At 42.4% G+C, this 22077-nt stretch overlaps 1 protein-coding gene across 2 annotated transcripts in view; it reads right to left on the bottom strand.

The window, feature by feature from the left end:
• RYK (receptor like tyrosine kinase) overlaps positions 1-22077 on the bottom strand; it is a 101972-nt gene that overhangs the window by 29497 nt on the left and 50398 nt on the right. Inside the window, exons 3-9 of one of the 2 annotated variants that reach the window (XM_062214558.1) lie at positions 18650-18749; positions 16521-16655; positions 14410-14463; positions 10920-11064; positions 4403-4503; positions 3994-4128; positions 645-731 (exon numbers count right to left, since the gene is read on the bottom strand). In XM_062214558.1, the coding sequence (XP_062070542.1) occupies positions 645-731; positions 3994-4128; positions 4403-4503; positions 10920-11064; positions 14410-14463; positions 16521-16655; positions 18650-18749 (757 nt within the window). The remainder of the gene's footprint in view (positions 1-644; positions 732-3993; positions 4129-4402; positions 4504-10919; positions 11065-14409; positions 14464-16520; positions 16656-18649; positions 18750-22077) is intronic. The other variant, XM_062214564.1, reaches the window with a different exon arrangement.

Raw genomic sequence — 22077 nt, 5'->3', positions numbered from 1 at the left:
AGATAGCCCAAAATAAGAGCATATAAAAACTGACATTGTGAAAATATAAATTAGTGCTATATTTTAAAGAATAATCTGACAACATTTATAAAAACATTAAATGAACACAACTGTTGGGCCAGCAATTCCAACTACTGCTATCTTGTAGAAGTATACCATAAAATACACAGACACACACACACACACACACATACTTCCTACAGTATTATACAGTCAATGAAAGAAAAAAGAAGAGGGGAATTAAAAGTAAACAGTGGCTATCCAAGTAAGCTACAAGGGGTTATTTAAATTTTTTTTCAATAGTCTTCAATATCAGGAGGGAAAAACTACTGATAATGTTTTCTAAAGGGGAAAAAGACAATACCAAAGGAATTTTAACTTTGGAAAAATTCAACATTAGATACAGCAATAATGAAGTGAATGCAGTTTAAAATCCTGAGTAAGATCTCATTAATCTTAATGTCTTCATTAATCAGACTTCTGTTTTCTAAACCCTTTGAAAGCAACTCAAATCTCCTTAAAAAATTAGCCTCTATGGGCTAAATTAACACAGAGCTGGGTACCCTGAGAAATGGAGACAGAAGTTTGCCGGCATGATCCACCTTAGAAAAGCATTATGGAAACTTTATGGAAGTAAATCATACCTTTAACTGTTTTTACAAATGCTTGTTTTTCTTTATTTGGATCTTTTTCATCTAATAAAATCCCATGGAAAATACGCCCAAAAGTACCTAAAAAGAAAAACAATAATTAATGAAATCATATAACAACCTTCATAAAAGTATAGTACAAAACTTTCTGGCATAACATATTTACAACAAACATAATGAGGGCATATGTGTTCAACAATATTACTCCACAGTAAAATGAACCAGATCATTTGTATTTAACAACTGTTAGAAGTTCTTGGGGGGCCGGCGCTGTGGCGTAGCGGGTAAAGCCACTGCCTACAGCATTGGCATCCTATATGGGTGCTGGTTCCAGTCCTGGCTGCTCCACTTCCAATCCAGCTCTCTGCTATGGCCCGGGAAAGCAGTGGAAGATGGCCCAGGTGCTTGGGACCATGGACCCACGTGGCAGACCCAGAAGAAGCTCCTGGCTCCTGGCTTTGGATGGGCACAACTTCGGCCAATTGGGGAGTGAGCCAGTGGATGGAAGACCTCTCTCTCTCTGCCTCTCCTTCTCTCTCTGTGTGACTCTTTCAAATAAATAAATAATTCTTTAAAGAAAAAAAAAGTTCTTAGTAACCATGAAACGTCTTAAATGCTTTAAGAAATACCATATCTAAGCTAAGTATACAAGACTTTTGTTTTTTCCAGTAACGCGGTAACCACAGAGGCATTTATGAGTGTCTAGGCTTAGGTTCAGCACAATGACAAAGGAAGCAAAGCGGACCCGTCTTCCTGCTGTTGCAGAGCTAAGCAGCTCCAGGGGAAGGCCAAGGGGTATTTAAGTCTTGGATTTGAACAGTCCTGGGTTCTAATTATTCTACCACTCACTATTTAGATCGCCAATCAGTTGTTCAACCTCTCAAGTAACTGGCAAAATTCCTAAAATTCATTACAGTAAGAAGAGAAGTGACAACCTTTTTTTGAAGGGAAAGAGTGTTTAAAAATGGGAGTGCTTGAAAATGAATTCCAATGGGGCAGTGCTGTGGCATAGTGGGTAAAGCTGCTGCCTGCAGTGCCAACATCCCACGTGGGTGCCGGTTCGAGTCCCAGCTGCTCCACTTCTGATCCAGCTCCCTGGTAATGTGCCTGGGAAAGCAGAAGATGGCCCAAGTCCTTGGACCCTGCACCCTCATGGGAGACCCAGAAGAAGCTCCTGGCTCCTGCCTTCAGATCAGCACAGCCCAGCTGTTGTGGATATCTGGGGAGTGAACCAGAGGATGGAAGACCTCTCTCTCTCTGCTTCTATCTCTCTGTACCTCTGCCTTTCAAATAAATAAATAAATATTTAAAAAAAAAAAGAATTCAGGAAGTTATCAGCCTCTTTTTAAAAAAAATGGATTATGAAAATCCAGATTTTACTAGCAGTTTTCTAATTGCTAACAAAAGCTCCTTAATGAGATGATCATCAAAAGTTCATCTCATCTCACTTTCCCACTAGGAAAGATTTACTTTGCTTCCTTCACCATGTCAAAAATATGCTTGCAGCTACTTCTGCTTTGCTGCAGGCACACACCCATCAACAGGCCTGCTCTAATGCCCTCCGCTCTGTTAGCTGGAGGTGCTGGTGCCCGCTATCAAGTCTCACTGAGGCCCAGAGACACAGAGTACTCACAGGTGTGAGACAAAAGCTTTATCTGTACTTAACATCTTTGTTTAGAGCTAAGTAAGTACCTTCAAATACACGGGTCAATACATACAACCACATACCCTGACTGTCAGTCCCTTCCTAACAACCCTTCCCTTCCCGCACTTGAATTGACCTGGCCTGACGAAGCTTCTATATCTCCTCAAGTGGCAAGGCAAAACAAAAGGTGCTCTTTCCAGCACCTAGTCCATCTTGAAGTATTTCCAAACATGGATTTACATAAAATGAAACTCTTAGGATTTGGGGAACACACACAAAAGTGTACCTGTGTGTGTGTGTTGCTATAGTAACTCAAATTCCTATTAGCTATATGGAAGAGAGCCTGCTCCCTCAATATCCCTTTCAATTAGATATTATCTTTTTAATTCTCTTAATTTAACAGATTAAAAATAGAATGTAATTAGTGTTTGATTTGCATTTATCAGATTTCCAGTGAATCTGACCATTTCTTACAAAAATGTTTAATTAGCTCTTGTTTTCTGAAATCAAGTATCATTGAATTACTGGAACTGTAACTATGAAATTCATGAAAACTGCTCTCTCTATATTAATAAAGTAATAATAGAAAAAATGCATACAGGCTTGAAAACATTAAAGAAAACAACTTAATCCAGAATGATCTCCTTTCCTACATTATGCCACTGCGACAGATTACTTGTTCTACCAAAGTAGAGATCAAAATCACCTACAAATACAACGGGACTCATTGGTCTCTCATTCCTTGGACTGTTCAGGAAACACTGACTCGTTTACCTGCTCTCCTCAGGTGGCAGGCAGATCTGAGAATCAGTCAGGCGTAGACAGATGACAGCCCTCACAAGTGGCATTCACACTCTGAAGAACTCGCCCAAGTCTCCTTCCATAAGTGACCACTCACCATTGAGGGCAGTGTCTCACTTAGCTGTGACTGACCTACAACTATCCCAACCATCAGATGAACACAGCACAACTCATATGCATCTCAAATGTTGAAACTGAGTTACGGCAATGGTATTTAAAAAAAAAAAAGTAATTCTTTAAGAACTTAAGGAGCTCAATGCAGTACTTTATTAATTTCTGTCCTCTTCCTTCAGCATCTCCTTAATACCCTAAAACTCAAAAAGCAAAGGACCAGCAAAAGGGAAAGGTACTAATATCTATCAAACAATACTGTGTGTTAGTTGACTGAATTTTCTTCATCTCATCTAGTCTTCATAGCTAGTCTAAGAGTTGCCAATGTGGCCCAAATTTACCAAAGAGGAAACTGGAGATCAAAGACAGTGACTTCTCCCAGGTCACACAGGGAACCGATCATGGGATAAGAACTCCAGTCTGACTCCAAAGCCGAGCCTGTTCCTTCTGCTGAACGCCCCCACTGTCAGTCAGCCAGAACAACTTGGAATATTTCAGAGACATGCTAAGGAGTGATCATTTCAAGTAAGAACAAAACAGAAAAATATCTTAAAGGTTATAAGAACTACATATGCTTTAATATACTTCAAAATCAAGAACTGCACCAGTCTGGAAAAAGAGAAAATGAAAGTCATTTTAGTAAGAGAAATATATTGTGTACTGCTTTTTTATCCTTATCTTAGACACAAAATGAGGTGAAATTTTTTAAATTGTGTGAATCAAGTTTTTCAGATGTTAGGTAACATGAACTCTTACTTGAAAAGCTGATTTTTAAATAATAAATACCTTCTTGGAGTACATCTTTCAAAGTTATCCTCTCCCTGGATATTGCTATATCCTTCACCTTGGCTTTGGCTTCCAGAAGAGTGACACTTCTTAGGTCGTTCTTCTCTATCCGCAAGGTAGGATAACCTGAGGAGCCAACAAAGCCAAAACAAGTAATATAAATACCCTTACGACGGCACTGGGGACAACTGGTTCAGTTAGAACAGCAGGTCAAATCACAGGGCTGAAGGAGCGCGTGAGTCGCAGAGAGACAGGACACGTGAACTGCTGTCCCACCTACCACAAAACCACACAAAATAAGAACCTGCAAGAAACCTGCAGGTTTCTTACTACCTGAACTACCTGAATTGCCTTCCAGCCAAATCAAACAGGCTTAATAAATCAACTTTGGAATTAAATTAACTCTTACTGGTGATAGGAGTGGCATTGTTGGGCGTGTCAGCTCTCAGATACTGAGTCGTCTGGGTGGATGGCTGAGACAGTCCTTGGGAGCTACTGCTGGCACTGATACTGCAAACAATTTTTACAAGAGAAACATTGGACAAATCAGTTTTATTGAGAAATGTCCCTTTTCCATACATACAAAATACATCTAAACCCCTGATCATCACAACAGTGCATGGATCTTTTCCACAATGTTCTGCATTGAAATTTTAATCTGCTTTATAATGCAGATCTCTATTTTTTCTTTCCCCCAAATCACCAAGTAGGTTCATCCTACCGAAACCACCCAGAAATGCAGGTCTGAGTCCTTTCATAGCAGCCAAAGGCCCTCTGAAAGAGTATGTTAGGGAAGGAAGGCTCATCTCTGAAGAAGAGAGCCCAGGCCACTCGCTCAGACTGCTGTTTGGAAAACAGAACGACAGGCCTGTTGTGACGATGTCCCAAATCAAACGGCCTCCAGATCAAATGTGTCAACACACACAAAGGCTGGGCTGAGAAGGAGTGTCAGATCTGGGTCAAGCTGGTTTCCTCACACAAAATCTGTGCAGAATATGGAAATCTCTAATATCTGAAACATTACATCACATGGTACTCTCAAACTACCACAGGAGACCTGGAAGATGGTAGGCGGAAATAATTGCTGACCCTGTCTGTATTCAAGATTACTACAAGCTAATGCTTCTCACACATGTGCTTCTTTCTGTCTATCCAGTGGACAGTATCCTCGCCCCAGGTCACCCCTGCACATATTCCGGTCTTGCCACCTTGGTCCTGTGAGCTGGCAGCACTGCAGAAGTGCAGCACAGAGACTCGGTGGGAAGGACCCAACTCGGGGCAGGATGGGCTTTCCATGCCTCCTCTAGCCACAGCATCAGTACACCCAGACAGAGGCTCCCACTTTCCAAAATGTGCAAAACCTTTTCATTGACCCCTTGCACACAACAGTTCTGAGTTTTACAAACTAGTGATAGAAAAGTATATAATGGCAAAGAGTTACTATGTAATCTGTAACACTTATACATGAATTTATATTTTATCAATCTAAGAGTCCCCACAACCATCTGAAAATGTAAATATAGAACATACTTAAGTTCCTATGCAAGCTTTTATCATTAATAATACAATCTATTATCTTCTTTATCACTAGTAATACAATCTATTATGTTCTTACAACTAAAACATTCTAAAAAGTCACAATAAAAATTACTATACTTTTCTGCAATAAACATTTGAAAAGCACTTAGGTGCAAGCCGTTCTGCTCAACACAACATGTCCGGAAGACACAAGTTCGCCTAATGAAATCCCTCAAGCAGTCTTCCCTTCAGAGGCCCACCTGCTTCCCCAGCCACCTTGCTGAAGACACCACAGAAGGACTCAGCAGGCTATCATCCAGCAGGGTTCTGGAAGAGCTTTACAGGCTGGGGCCTATCCAAAAATGGGCCTATCTGAGTTTTACTTGTGCATATAGTGGGCTTTGGGCAGCCTAGCAGAGCTAAGAGCATGAACCTTGAAATCAGAACTGCCAGTACCATCCACTATTAACCTGAGCAAACTATTTAAGCTTTCCTGCCCCACATAATGCTATCTCCTGATAAGACTGCTGGAAGGATTACATGAAAGATAAGTAAACAAAACATTTAGGACAGAGTCTGGCCTCCAGATGCATTTTCAAAAATGATTATTATTTTTACTGTGAATGTTTTAATGCACTTCCAATCCTTAGAATGAAAAGGAGCTACAGGGCATGTGTGTTTGCAGCTCTGCATAGTACTCAAGGCTCAGACTAGAAAAACGGAGGGAAGAGCAGCATTAGCACCCTCAGGAGGAGGAAATGAAGGACTTCGGCTTACTCACCCATAAAACAGGATAAGAAACCTACCTCACAAAATAAGAAAGCTACCTCGCAGGATTTCCATGAGGCTGGACTTATATGATATATGGAAAGTACTACTTAAATATTAAGTGTTATCAACATCGCTGACAGTGGAATACAGGAAGACCCCATTTCTCTCCACTAACTGAGCAGTAGGTGGCACTACTGTACCACCTCCGAATCTCAGAAAAGGTACAAGCTAAACAGTAACAGGTATTAGGGGTACCTCTATGCCAATGTTTCATTTGTTCAGAGACACTAGATGGGAAGGGAGGATCAAGTAATCCTAAGCAAAGCACTACACTAAGTGGTGCAAACAAACTCTGCAACCCCAGACTCACTGTTAAAGAGAAGCAAGGCGCGGTCGGGGACCTACCTCTGACACCTACTTAGGTCCAAATCCACACAGGAGGTGGGAAAGGAGATGAAAATGTCCATCTACCAATACTTTTTGTATAAAATCAGCCTAAATAAATTTTCTTTTCATCAGCAAGTAGGATTAGTTATAGAGATGTTGGACCTGCTTTAGAATGATACTGGGACTCGGGGCAAAGTTGGTAACTTTCCTTCTAAACACCTATGACAATCTGTGCTCTTTTCCTTCCTGTACAGCTTCCTTATTCATTTGCTCATTCAACAAGTATTTATCAAGTGTCTCTGCCATGCCAGGTGCTGAGTGCTGAGTGCTGGAAAATCCAGCACTGAACAGAGGAAGCCTGCACTGCACAGGGTTTTCTGTTTAATGTCTGCCTTACTCTAACTCCACAAGGACAGGAAAAGTGCCTGCTTGCTCACTCCTGCCTGCCCAGCACGTACACTAGCGCCTGGTCAGTGAGCAGAAAAATCACACTTCTCTGGCATGGAAAGACATAGACCAGACAGAATGGATGCTTCTGAATGAGCAGGTGATACAGATTGGGAAGGGCAACAAAAGTTTCTGGCCACTTCTGTTCATCCTTCATCCAACAGCTACTGCACATCTTACTACGTGTTAAGACTCTGTTAGGAGGTGGAAATAGAAACAAAGAGAAATCCTAATAGAGGAGGACCTGGGCACCAGCAATGGTGAGGGGTGGAGATAACGGGAAGGAGATGGGGTAAACAAAGATGCTGCCAAATAACAGCTTCCAGAATCCCACAAAAGGGGAAAGAACTTTCCCAGACACAAACTGACGGGGAAGACCACGGTGCGGGCGCGCTGCAGAGCAAGCCCAGGGTTGAAGGACTTCGGGGTAAACATGAAGACAGCTTTGCCTCTCCACGAGACCCACCTGGCAGAACCAAGGCCAAAAAGATGCATTTGCAGTGCTTAAAGAGAGAAAGTCACACACATGGGTTCCAAGTGCCCAGTGTGACTACAGCTCAGGCAGTTTTATTCTCAGTCCCTAAAGAAGCTCTGTGCGTAACTGGGCTCTGGCTCCTGAGCTCGTAGAACTGAAGCCTTCTCTACTACTGTGTCACAGGAACGCCACAGAGCCATGGGTCCATCGGAACTCACAGGGACACTGTGACGGCTAATGGGGTTACACATGAAACAGTGCCTGGCACACAGCAAGTGCTCCATACAAGTACAAGAGTCAGTTACTACAAAGAACTAGCAGCCACTGGTGCGGTTCTAACAACCTGATCCTTGAAAAATCCTTCACTTTTCATTGAGCCTGTAGCTTCCCCTTTGAAACAAGGACAGTAAGTCCCACCACCGTAGGTAGCTGAAGGTGCTTAGTACAACGCATGCGAAATGCCTGGCACAGCACTGGCAAGCAGGCAACGCTCACTAGAACGGCAGCCACCGCGTTCTCTGCAGTCCTCATCCAGAAAGAGAAGCAGCTCTCAGATTACTGGAGGGGACCTTTGTGGTCACAACTGTTAGCTTCCTTGGCACATAATCAATCAACAACCACTAACAGAACAGGAAAGAGCTGCACAAGAAATCACTACTAGCACACCACAAGTTTCTGACAACAAACATCCTAAAAATGGCCTTACTATGGGCAAGACGGGGTTGCAAGACATTGAAGTACTAGTTCACTAAAGCCTCACAGCATGCCTATTAGGCATCTATCTCTGGTTGACAGCTGAGGGAAACAGAGTCATGGCGGAGCTCCGTAACTTACTCTACGGAGGCCATAAGGACATAAGCTAGGAAGGAGAACCACCAGACCTCAGAGGTGTGCTTCCACACTCACGCTCTTGACCACCAGGCAATGAAAACACACAGTAATAGAGGCTGCTTTTACTCAATGTCTGAAGACCTTTGCCCAAAAAACTGTCGAGTCAGAACACTTATTAATGGGTGATAACCAATTATTTCAGTAGTCAAAAGTGTATGCCCCAGGGAAACTGAAAGTTCCTGCACAATTTTGGCCCACAAGCACTCAAGGAAAATGTAACTCCTAGGGTGGGCGTTTGGCTAAGCAGTTAAGATGCCAGTTGGGATGCCTGCATCCCGTATGGAAGTGCTTGGATTCAAGTCCTGGCTTTGACCCCAATCCAGCTTCCTACTAATACATACACTGGGAAGCAGCAGTGATGGCTCAAGTGGGAGACCTGGACTGAGTCACCAGTTCCCAGCTTTGGCCTTGCCCAGACCAGGTTGTTGTGGGCATTTGGGGAGTGAACCAAGGGATGAGAACTCTTTGATTCCATCTCTCAAATAAATAATTTATTTTAAATGCAACTCTCAGCATGCTCACCAGAAACCCCTCTAATTTTACATATATCCTGTCCTATCAAAATGCTTCTGTTACCTCTTTTTCCTCTCAATTTTCTTCTAAATGTTATTTGTTCCTTTGTCAAACCTATTTCCAACACCACCAGGTACACAATGCACGTACTTATCATTCTTACCCTTTTCCTCTCCTTTCTCTACACAGGTACGGAAAGCAGAACAGCGAGGACAGGCAGTATCCGGAGGCAGACCCCTGCCCCTGCCCCTGCTGTCCTTCTTTATGCTCAAATGTGCTCACTCACTGCACAGGTGACACTGGGCTAGGACTGGGGATCCGGCAACGGGGGAGACACACCGCTCTCCGACTGGGCAGTGAGAGCTGACATTCCAGCAGGACCAATGAGACAAGCCCACAAAAAAAAAAAGAGACCCAGAGGGAAAAAGTACAATAAGAGAGGGAGTTGCGAGTGAGAGAGAGAGAAGGATATGAATAGCTGGGAGGCTTAAAGACTATGAAAACTTTGGCACTGGAGTTGGAACTTAAAGAATGAACAGTCTGGACTAGGAGAAAATACAGGGAGTCCCATGGGCAAAAAGAAAGCAGGAACAAAAACCTTACAGGGCACAAGTGAGGAACAAGTCATCATGTGACAAGAGCACAGGTAAGGACACAGGAAGAAGGGGACCAAAGGCTCAAAGAGAACGGGAGAAGCACTTCCACATACGAAAACAGGGATGTCTAGTCCACAACTGGCAGTCACTGAGCAGGGAAACGAGGACTCTGTGTCGTGAACATACACCTCCACCTCCACCTCTTACCCTACCTGATTATAACTTCCTCTTCCTTGCCATCTCTGAGTCACCCAGGCTGTGATCAGCACCTTCCCTATCCCATCCCATACTATACCTATCACAATCATCAAACTGACACAGTTGTATAATCATGAGTTAATGTCAAAGATTAAATTGTTGACACCAGGAAGTATATCATTAATTTTGGTATTCCCAGCACTTAGCATAATACCTAACCCAATGCATCTCAAAATGACTGTTCATTATAATTATCCAGGAAGTTTTAAGAAAAACACCGTAGTCCAAACACTACCCTACACTGATTACATCAGAATCTTTGGCAGGTGAGACCCACGCACTGGTATGTTTTTAACAAAACTTCCCCATAACTCTAATGTACAACTAGGTTGAGAGGCAATGTTATATCATGGTGGGTTACTCAATAAATGTTTACTGGATGAATAGATGGCTGGATGGACAGATGGAAAATAATGAAGCTGGGGATCAGATCAACGAAACAGCTACTCTTAAAAGGCAATAGGACAGGGTGGGCATTGTGGCACAGCAGGTTAAGTGCTGCCTGTGATGCTAGCATCCCATATGGGTACCAGTTCATGTCCTGGTTACTACACTTCCAATCCAGTTCTCTGCTAATGTACCAGGTAAAGCAGCAGAAGATGGCCCAAGTACTTGAACCCTTGCACCCACATGAGAGACCTGGATGAAGCTCTACACTCCTGGCCTGGGCCAGCCCCAGCCACTACAGTCACTTGGGGAGTGAACCAGAGGATGGAAGATACCTCTTTGTGTGTGTATGTGTCTCTGTGTAACTCTTTCAATCAATATTAAATCTTAAAGAAAAAGGTAATAGGAGTCTAGGATAATGATATTTCAACAGGGATGGAAAAAACATACCGAATTTCCACTTCTCCCAACAACTAATAAACTAATTTCTGACTTCACAAATTCACAAATAAATAAAATCAGAGAAACCAAAGGCAGTGTTTAGGACATCTTATTTTTCCTCTGACTGAAGCTTGGTCAACCTCCTCCTTCCCCTGTACCAGTGCACACAGGTGTGCAGAGGCTCTTACACATATGCAAATAACTGCTTTTATTTTTCTCCTTTCCCAAAACATGTACAATACCTGTCATCCAGTTCAATCCTTTTCATACTATGAAGGTGCAAAACAGCTAATATTATTGCTACAAGAAATATTACTGCACAACAAACCCCTACACTGATATAAAACACACGTGTAGAGGTGGTTGGAGCTGCATGTACAGGATCATCTGAAATAAAAACGAAAAGCACATTAAGCTTTTTAAACAAACACAGTCTATTGCTTTGTGACCCAGTCTACACAGTGAGTATCCCGTTCTACATAACAGGATTCCCATCTCCTGTATTCTCTCTTCGGTAACATCAATTACCAGCGGCTCACACAATTTTTCAGTGTTTTTGTTGTAGTTTTTACAGATTTTAAATAGGACTTTTGGTAAACAAAAATGACAGTCATGCACAAATGGTAAGCACCAAACACACTGACATAGTGCTGCCCGACAGATTTTCTACAGTAAGAGAAATGTTCTCAGGGGTGCTGCCCAGTGCAGGGGCCTCCGGTATTAAGCACTGAAATGTGGCCAGTATAACTGAGGAACTGAAGCTTTCATTTTAATCTCGTTTTAACTAACTTAGAGTGGCTAATAAGCAGTTAGCATCCTGCAACACGCAGTGCTGTAGGTTTTCCTAGTTTCTCAGTAGTGACGTCTGGGTTAGAGAAATCAAGGACCACTGACTCAGAGGAAAGAAATGAACAATAGAGGCATGCACAAGAACATTTAATTTTTTTTCTTTTGAGAGTAACAGAAATTACCTTTGTTTAGTTGTTTTTTAAAGACTGCGTTGATAAAATGATATTCGGCTTTACAGCATTGTTAAGAGACAGAACCAGAAAGCAAGAATAGGGAGAATAACCTAATGACAAAGACTCACACTCACTGAGAAGACAGACACACTCATGTATGTGATCTGAGCAAGGACAAGCGGTGTGACTGAGTTTCGACAATGAGTGTGCACACCATAGTTCTACTGAATAGAACCAGAGGAATCCGAGGGTTCTCCTAAATGACATGGGAAATTATCGCCAAGATTGCAAGCAAAGGAATGACAAACATAGTGTCACTCAAAAAAAACCTGCTGACCGTCTACTGTGTTAACAATGCTGTGTGGGGAAACCAGAGCAGAAGGAGCAGACAAGCTAAGACGGTTACCAGAGCAGTCAAAGAAAGACACAGAACAGTGGCTTGGACAACAGTGTCATGGTGGAGGTAGAAAAAAATGTATTTGAAGCAGTCAACAGGTCTTGTTAATAAATTGTACTAACATAAGAGGAAGACGAGGAATCAAAGTTTTGGCTTAAGGAATTACTTGGGTAGAGTAGCTTGACAAAGATAAAAAGAAGCAGGTGGAGAGTGAGAACTGAAAGGTTTCTGTTTGTTCAAGTTGAGTCTTGACTGCCTAGTACAAATCCAATGCAGATGGTAAATCGTCAGACATACAATCTGGAGTTCCGGGGATAGGTCAGGACAAAAGATAAAAGTTAAGTCTTTCAAAAACATGGAAATAAGATTGCTTTCTAAAATTTAAACTTTAAATCAACAAACAAATCAGAACAAAGCGATGCCAAGAGACCAAATGACCTCTAGGGTGGCTGGACTGGGCTGTTGCCGAAATGAAGGCATAGCTTTCCCCACGGAAACAGTATGCCCCTGCAGGGCTGCTCGGTCTTGGTCAGGCGGGGGAGAGCCCATGGCACGTGTGGCAGTGCCGCCCAGGCACTCTGCTAGAAGGTGCCCCACATGCACCCTGCTCAATGGCTTCCAAATGCCAGGCTGGTGTGTGCGCTTTCTCACTCCCTCACTTTGACGTGACTTATCGCCTGTCATGGCCTGGTCACCCTCAGGTCTGAGATGAGATGTCACTTTCCTCAGAAGGCTGTCCTTCGCTCCCTTAGTGGAGGTAACATGGCCCTCCTCAGGTTTCCAAGGCTCTCTGCACTGCCTTTGCTACCACTACCCACCCTCCCGTCCATCTCCCCATCTACATTACACGATACTGAGGGCAAGGGTTCTCTGCCTCAGTCAAATGCCCTGGCATGCCATGGAATCTCAGCAAATGCTGCTGGTTGGAAAGGAGACGAGTGGAAAGGAGCAAGGAAGAGACCAAGAATATGCAATAATGCTCTTGTGGAAACAGCCTGTGGATGTACAAAGATATGGGTAAAATCACCGGAATTTCAAAGGTAAACTTTGAGAGTTAGTAATATGTTAAAAAATATTTTTCTTCTAGAAATGCATCTAAGTAAGATATGAGTAGACACTACTTCATGTTATTTTACCTTCAGAAAAAGACCTCTTTTGGCACACCGAGATACCTGGTGCCTCTTGAGGTAACACAAAGACGAGACAGGAAGCACACAGTACTGCCTATGGACTGTTCTTGCCACCAGAATTGGGTCTGAATCAAATCCAGTGTGAAATCTGACTGCCAACTTATAGCAGAGAGAAAAACATGTTAAATAACACCAGGAAGATGAAGAATGTGGGAAATTCTAAGGAAGAAATGATACAATTTCTTCAATAAGTGTATTTAAAAATCAGGGAGGTGCTTTCTGATGATGTAAGTATCAACCACAAATTATGTGTGTAGGCTTCACAGGAATCTTGACTCAGAGGGCAGAAACATTTACACTTCTAAGACTACCAGACTGAGCTGACCACGGACTAGCTATCAGAAGGTATGTTTGCTGTATGTGATAAATCCAAGTGCACAGGTATGGGTGACTGTCGTTTCTGTGCTTGGATTTGCTCTGTTTTTTAACAGAGTCACACTGAAATATCTGTGGATGAAATAATGTGATGCCTGGGATGTGCTTTAAAATATTCTACCCTACTCCTAACCAGCCAGAATATTTTTCAGTGGAAAAACACTGGTCAAATATTCATCATTAATGAACTTGGATGGTGGGTACAGGGGGTTCACTGAAGCATACTCTCAATTTTTGCAGACTTAAAATTTTTTCAAAAAAAATTTAAGTCAACTTCCATTAAAAGAATCTATTATTATTTTAAGATACTGCTATTAACAACTATCTCAGGAAAATAAGATGCAATGATGTGCTCATGCTAAGAAAGAAAAAAAGAAGCCTGCTATAGTACCTAATCATAATCAATACCCCTCCCCCCAAAATCTACTGTGACTTTCAGTGCTGTTGGCTGAAATAATATACTGTCTTTAAGCTTAGATCTTCACCTGGCTAGAGCAAAGGACACAAGTTCGATTTTCCAAGCTGAGCTAATAAAATCTTGAACATATTTCATGTTCATACTTTAATTAGAACACCTGAGAAGACAGGAAATAGATTGTCTGTGAAAGCTTTTTAACCAACTTGCTAGGAGATATATATGAACTGCACCTCTCCAACCACTCATTTACCAACCTACAAACATGAGTGTAACAGCATGGCATCACTATCATTCAACAAACTGGAACCTCCAAGTTTTATGCAATCACGTTCATATTCAATTAACCATTTTTTAAATCCCTAATAATAAAGATAATACAGTAACACTTACAAATAGTTCTGCTAGTGTTTTTGTCCAAGGCTGAAGTTTTTACTTCTTCAAGTTCTAAATTAAAAAAGATATAAAAGATTATTTAGGAATTCTTTCTTTTTCATGAAAATCCTTAAGTACTATAATTAAATTGTATGAACGTTTCTCTAACACAGTTTTGGGTTCTATCTGAACATTGCTTGAATTAAGTAACAAGGTTATTTGTTGCAAGATATTAAAAGCTACATTTGATAATCACCTCAATCATTAATCAATAGTGCCAGCTTAGCCAAAGGGCTCTACTTTTAGGTGCTCACTGGCAAAGGATTTTGTGATTAAGAAGTTTGGGGGAAGCCATACACAAACGTGCGCCGGAATTTCACATTGCACATTCGCAGAATGGAACAGTTCTAAGGAGTTCTGGAGTAGCACAACTTGTTTACATTATAACTCACATCCTCAAACTATAAAGGAAATTTTTCTTGCCAGTAACAACTCCATGCTGTACAGATTTTTTTTAACAGTAGACTGTTTTAAGAGCTAGTGGCCTGGAAAACCAGATAAATACACTGGGATCACATATTAAAGTGAAACTCATGAACATGGAAAAGTATGACCACCAAATAAAGAGGGTAGTACTATATTAAACTTAAGTAAAACAGAATAGAAAATTACACCAACAATAGAATTTTAATGTTCATTTTCATGTATCTATTAAAGAAAATGGAGAAGGCATAGATCACTATGAATACTGGTAGATCACTCCTTAGTGGATTTCAGCATTGGTGGGACCCATGGACCACACCAATTGTATCTCACTGTGCCTTGAAGAGTAACAGATGAAATACCATGCTACAGTCTGCCCATCTCCCTGGGGACCAGGAGCCAGCTGTCTTGCCCTCCTCACTGACCAGCCAGGGAAGTGCAGGCAACCTCTCCACAGCCCCAGTCTCCTTATGTTCATTTTATAATCGGCTAGGTTTAGCTAGAGAGTTTTTAAAGTCCTTTTAGTTTTAAAATTATATGAAAGTAGGTACATAACTATATGTGTTAGAACTGAAAAATGTATCTAAACACAAAGCCAAAAGGTGCTAACTTACCATTTTTAAAATGTTTATTCTAACGCAGTATGGCTTTATTTTTATTTTTTGGCATGTATCTGGACATTAGTCATTTTAATGCACTTGTTGGCATCAGGAAATTTGTTGGGAGACAGTTTAACAATGACACTAGAGTATAGGTTTGCACTTCAGCTGCACCACTTAGCTCTCTGAACTCGCAAATCAGTCAGATTCTCAGAACTCAGCTTTCACCTCCAAAAGAAGAGACAATAAAAGAACTTGCTGCCTAAGGTTGCTGTAGGGATTAAATGGGCTTACTGTACATGGAACATTTAGAACAGTCAACACTGAACAAGTTTAGGGAATTTGTAAGTGTGGGTTTCTCTTTTTAACCACTTTGGATACTAATCAGTTCTACCCACATGACCTGAATTTTTGCAATTGAAAGTGAATGAGTTGGACTAGATAACCCTTAAAGAGAACTACAAAAATTTTTGATCTACGACCTAGCATGCTGGAACTCTTTCACACATGCTGTGATTTCCTGAGTAACAGATAATATAATTAAAAGTGAAAAAACTACTAACATTTATAGATGATATTCTACGTTGTAGGCTAAATTTAATTATTTTTTAAAAAGCAGAAAGAGAAAATAAAAACTTCTGGAACATGTATAATGCCCATTTTGCACATGAGAAAAACTGAGGCTCAGTGAGGTTCTACAACTTGCCCCAGCAACTTGAAAAGAGCTGAGCTGTCATTCCAGCCCATGTCTCTCTGACCCCAGAGCAAGGCTTCCACACGAAAGTAACTTTATAAGGAAAACACAGTGATACTCAAGTTACTCAGGGTCCCCTAACACATTTATCTTCTTTCTTTGGCTCTTCAGTCATGTTGGTTCTATTTCATGTCCCTAATGGAAAATATCTCCGCAGTTCTGCCAAGACTGAGAAACCAGGGACTGAGTGGGGCCTGAACGAGATGTGTTCCTTCTCTCGTCATCTGCAGCTGTAATCAAGACTTCATCATAATTAAATGTGTACAAAGACAAAATGTTGACAAATTCCTTACTTTTGTAGCACATTTTCCTTCGTTTAAAATTTAAGACTGTAAAATTTTTTGAAGAATTTACTGTCAAGTTGAGTTGCATTAATATCATAACTTCAGAATCTACTTTGCCAGTGCAGGAAAGCTCGACCCGGAACACTTTAAAAAAAATAAGAAAAATCATTCAATTTTCTAAAAATCCACATTAATGCTCAAAATGGCTCTAATAAACTTTTCAGAACTATTTTTGTTGTAATAAAACTGAAAGTCATTTATTTACATAAACTAATTAAACAGAAGCTTTCAGATACCTCATCTTCAAAACACCACAAGGTTAGACATTAAGTGTTTCATTCATTAAGGACAAAAAGTTAGCATTAAAGAACTAACCAAGACATAAATGAAGAGATAATTGTTTTCAACTTCGGCTCACGATTTTTAATATATAACTTTGTCTCGTAAGTCCTGCCGTTCCAACACACTGAGGCTACAGATTGAAAAGGTAAACCCTGCTGTCCCTACCTGTCCTGTCAGGAACAGTAACAAAAATTATATGGTAGGAAAGAAAGATAATTCATTCTCGAGATGCTATTTTATCTTGCTCTTAATGAAAGATTAAATATAAACAGGTAAACAAATATGGTAAGTTCTCAACTATGAATTTAAACAACAGCTTTCTAAACATTCTCTGGCTTCTATCAGCAACTGCAGCAACAGGGTAACAAACATCAATGTCTTTTTTTAAATTTTTTTTAAAGACTTATTTTATTTATTTGAAAGAGTTACAGAGAGAGGTAGAGACATAGAGAGAGGTCTTCCATCCACTGGTTCACTCTCCAGATGGCTGCAATGGCCGGAGCTGCACCGATCCAAAGCCAGGAGCTTCTTCCAGGTCTCCCACATGGGTGCAGCACCGGCCCCGCCTATTTTTTTCAATCTTTCAATGAAAGATTCTTTTTCTATAATTTAGAATATATCTTTTCTCAGTATGTATGAGTGTATCAGAGATAAGAACATTTCTGCATTTCTTTACTTACCCATATGAATTAATCCACCTTCTTGCATTTCTTAAAGCGTAAATTAATGGATATCACTAATAACATGAATAAGACTGCCAGGAAAAGTTTGACAACACTGCTATCACTTATGGTTTCAATTTTAAAATATTCCTGCTATATTAAGATCTCACTCAGAGGCTGGTGCTGTGGCACAGGAGGTTAATCCTCCGCCTGCAGCAACAGCATAATATATGGGCGCCGGTTCTACTCTGGCTGCTCCTCTTCTGATCCAGTTCTCTGCTATAGCCTGGGAAAGCAGCAGAAGATGGCCCAAGTGCTTGGGCCCCTGCACCCATGTGGGAGAACTGGGGGAAGCTCCTGGCTTTAGATCTCCACAGCTCCAGACATTGAGGCATTTGGGAAGTGAACCAGGGGAGGGAAGACCTCTCTCTCTCTGTCTTTTCCTCTCACTGGCTGTTAACTCTTAATAAATAAATAAAATCTTTTTAAGAAAAAGATTTCAATAGTTCAAAAGTGTTAAATTGGTTTAAATAAGATAGTTCATTTACTCATAGATATATGGAGTGCCTATGTTGTGTCCAGGTGCTACACAACAAGAAAAAAATTACAGGATAATGCAATTAGATGGGGCAATTAGATAATGCAATTAGATGGGGCAGGAAGAACAGAAGAGAGAGTTAACCACTGGGAGGACAGGTGGAAGCAGGACAAGGACAGTACAGAGTCTGAGTGTCGCAGAATGAGCAGGATTTCAGAAAGGAGGAAACAATGGTCCCACACACAGAGACCAGCACATGCAAAGGTATGGACATCACAGTTGGTGTCAAACTGCGAGAACACAGACGCAGTGAAGGGCAGCAACAAGGCTGGCTAGGCAGAAGGGGCAGACGGTAAAGGTCCCAGCACATGGACTGGGGACTCTGTTCTGTATCCAGCCAATGGGCCTGGGGGCACTGAGGAGCTTCCACGTGGTCAGGATGTGCGTATGCAGTGGTCACCCAGGTCTTACTGTGGGATGCAGGACTTGACTGGGGAAGAACAAGCCATGCCAGCAATGCACGGGAGGAGGTAAAGCACAGCTCAGCACAGGCAGTCAGCAGTATGTTAACTCTGTCTCTGAGGACTCTCACTCACCTGATAAAGTGCGTGGAACTTCCCCCTGAACAGAAATGTTGACCTGGGGCATGTCCATAGCCACATAATTGTCTACTTGAAATCCCAGCTTATACTCAACCTGGAAAATAGGGAGAAATAAAACTGGCTCTGTAGTAACAGGAAGGACAGCAATGACTTCAGTAACTGCTCGTTAATCAAGGCCTGAGCCTTGAGTATGTACGATCTAGCTATGAAAAGATCCAAACTGTCACAAATAGTCCTAGGAATTATCAACAGGATACAAAGTCTACCCAGCTAGCCACCCTCTATTTTACATAGAGACCAGAACCACCATTCTAGGATCCGGAAACCCTGCTGAAGACTGCAGCCATCAACAACGGAGCCATGGAGAGCCAGACAGAACCAAGAGTTGAGACAGAATTTGCATGTTGAAGCCATCATAATCAGTTACCTTCTGACTAGTCTAAGCCAAGGTCCGAGGATTCTCACGTCTGTTCTGTAGACCCCTCACCGAAAAAGCTGACTCCAACTCAAGAATTCTACAGAAACTTTCTAGCCACATTTTCTAGTCCAGCTTTCACCATGAAAATGGTTCATGTCTGCCTCCCCATCTAAGCAGTGGATCTGTTTCTCAAGGGATTCAGAATCCAGAAGACAGGAGAGGCAACAATAAGAGACATCCCTAAAGCCATCATCTCATCATTGCCTGGCCTACTCAATGTGGCTTAACAGAACCAATCAGCATCCATAAATACAGCCCTGTGCTAAAGAAGTAGCAGCAGCTCATACCGCAAAGCAAGAGCTGAAATTCAGAATAGCTACCACCTTCAAGATGGTCAAGAAAATCTTACATTTCACATCATTCTTTGTTCTGCCCATGGAGTCTTGATAAATATAATACCCCTCTTCCATTCAGTGGCCACAAGGGCAGCTTTTGAACAGAAGATTGGCAGATACACGGGGTGGTGGGTTGGAAAAAGGGTGGGATGAAGAAAGTTCAAGAAGCCATTCTTTGGCCGGCGCCGTGGCTCAACAGGCTAATCCTCCGCCTTGCGGCGCCGGCACACCGGGTTCTAGTCCCGGTCGGGGCACCGATCCTGTCCCGGTTGCCCCTCTTCCAGGCCAGCTCTCTGCTGTGGCCAGGGAGTGCAGTGGAGGATGGCCCAAGTGTTTGGGCTCTGCACCCCATGGGAGACCAGGATAAGCACCTGGCTCCTGCCATCGGAACAGCGCGGTGCGCCGGCCGCAGCGCGCTACCGCGGCGGCCATTGGAGGGTGAACCAACGGCAAAGGAAGACCTTTCTCTGTCTCTCTCTCTCTCTCTCACTGTCCACTCTGCCTGTCAAAAAAAAAAAAAAAAAGAAGCCATTCTTTAAGAAATTTAACTAGGAAAAATAGGAGGCATTCAGGGAGAGGATTTTCAAAGATTTTCTTTTTTTAATGAGATACTTAAACATGCTTATATACTAACAATAACAGATTAGTGAAATGGTAAATAATAAAGAAAAAAGGAAAGAGGCTGACACTGTAACACAGTGGGCTAAGCCTCTGCCTGCAGCACTGGCATCCCACACAGGCACTGGTTTGAGTCTTGGCTGCTCCACTTCTCATCCAGTTCTCTGCATATGGCCTGGGAGAGTGATAGAAGATGGCCCAAGTGCTTGGGCTCCTGCACCTGCATGGCAGGCCCAGAAGAAGCTCCTGGCTCCTAGCTCCTGGCTTTGGATCGGCTCAGCTCCAGCCATTGCAGCCATTTGGGGCATGAACCAGCAGATTAAAGACCTCTCTCTCTCTCCCTCTATCTCTGTAACCTCTCAAATAAATAAATAAATCTTTAAAAAAAAAAAGAAGGGGGAAGAAGGGAGGAAGAGAAGGAGGAGGGAGAATGGGGGGAGGAGGAGGACAAGGAAGAAGAAGAAAGGAAAGAGGGAAAGAGTATCACCTCAGACCCCCAGGCATCAACTAAAGCAGAGGGAGTTGTTAGCCATGGACAAGAAGGAGGGCTCAACCAAATGAGTTTCATGCCCTTCTAGGATTCTCTTTTTACACTCTACTTGAAAGTCCTGGGCTAAACACTCAGAGTATGCAAACATTAAAATCTTCCTTTACAGGTGGATGAACGACTGTTAAAGGCTGTACTGTCAAGCGCCAGGTTCACAACAAAGAAAATGTTCTTGCTGCAGCTCACCAGTGACTGAGTGGTACCTCGCTCTGCTAGGCAGTGTTTTCTCTCATCTTAGCAATCACAATACCATTACTGCCACCTGGAGGTGCCAGAGAGCTATAGCCCAGCAAGTATGGGCTGGGAATAAGCAGGCTTTCCAGCAACACACCCTCAAGAATCACTGGTTGTATCACTACATCCAGTGCACAAGCAGTGCACAAGGCAAGTACACAAAAGAAACCAGCACAATCAGCAAGAACTGGCTATGGAACCATGAAACCATGCAGCCCTTAGGTAAATTAGACATTTGTCTGAGCTCAGTAGTTGTAAAACAAGGATACCACAACATGTTATGAAGACTCAATATGATAATGTAATGTACCTGTTGTTAGCCTGGTACAGAACCTCTGAGAAATGCAGGCCCCAGTAGTATCAGCAGCCATCCCAGTAGCTACCACATGGGATTGCTTCACTTCCCCATCAGCAGCAGCCCGCTGCCGACCCGAGATGCTGACAAAAGCCCTCCTGTGCTTTGCCAAGAACGCTGTTGCAGTCCTTCTGGTCTGTCCCTCATTTTGGAAGCCACCCTATTCTGAACAGCCTCCAAACTCTCACCTTGTTCACAAATGTCTTTCTCACCTTCTCCAGCCTGGCTTTCCTCAGCAGTCATCTCCCCGCCTATCATTTAGTTCCTACAATACCTGACTCAGGCCTAGAAGTGAGGAGTGAGTCAACATTCTTTAAGCATCATGAGGTCCTCCCAGACATCCCTTCCTCACACAAAATCTGCTCTATCTGAAGCATATAACTTCTGCTACTATAATGGCTCTTTAACAAGGCATCAACACCAATGGTAGACACAGGACCTGGTAGAGGCCTTGGCCCTTAGCTCACCTGGCCTCTTGCCATCTTCCTGCTGAATTCCAAATGCAGTATTCAATATTCCTATATACTAAAGAACTGCTCCATAACCACAGCAAATGCAAAAGTGTCATTCTACTGAAGATCCTGTCACTAACCTCTCACCGCCCACCTCTGATGCCTACAAAACCAGTTCTTTATCTCCACTACTCCAGGGAAGTCCACATTTATGAACCAGGGACTGATCTTAGCTGGGATATGGTGGCCTAAGCCACTTCCCTCCTCTCTGGTGCTAGGACCGCTTGGTCTCACATTGCCCACAACCTGTGCTCTAAAGATGATGACATCATCAACACAGTCATACTGGCATCTTCAACTGGCTCGTTCCTCCCGCACATTGGAAGGCAGCCCCTGGATCCTG

Source organism: Lepus europaeus, chromosome 2 (assembly GCF_033115175.1).
Source record: "Lepus europaeus isolate LE1 chromosome 2, mLepTim1.pri, whole genome shotgun sequence".
In the NCBI taxonomy this organism is placed as follows: Eukaryota; Metazoa; Chordata; class Mammalia; order Lagomorpha; family Leporidae; genus Lepus; species Lepus europaeus.
Note: the sequence above shows the minus strand (reverse complement) of the source record. Positions and strands in the feature narration are given on the sequence as shown.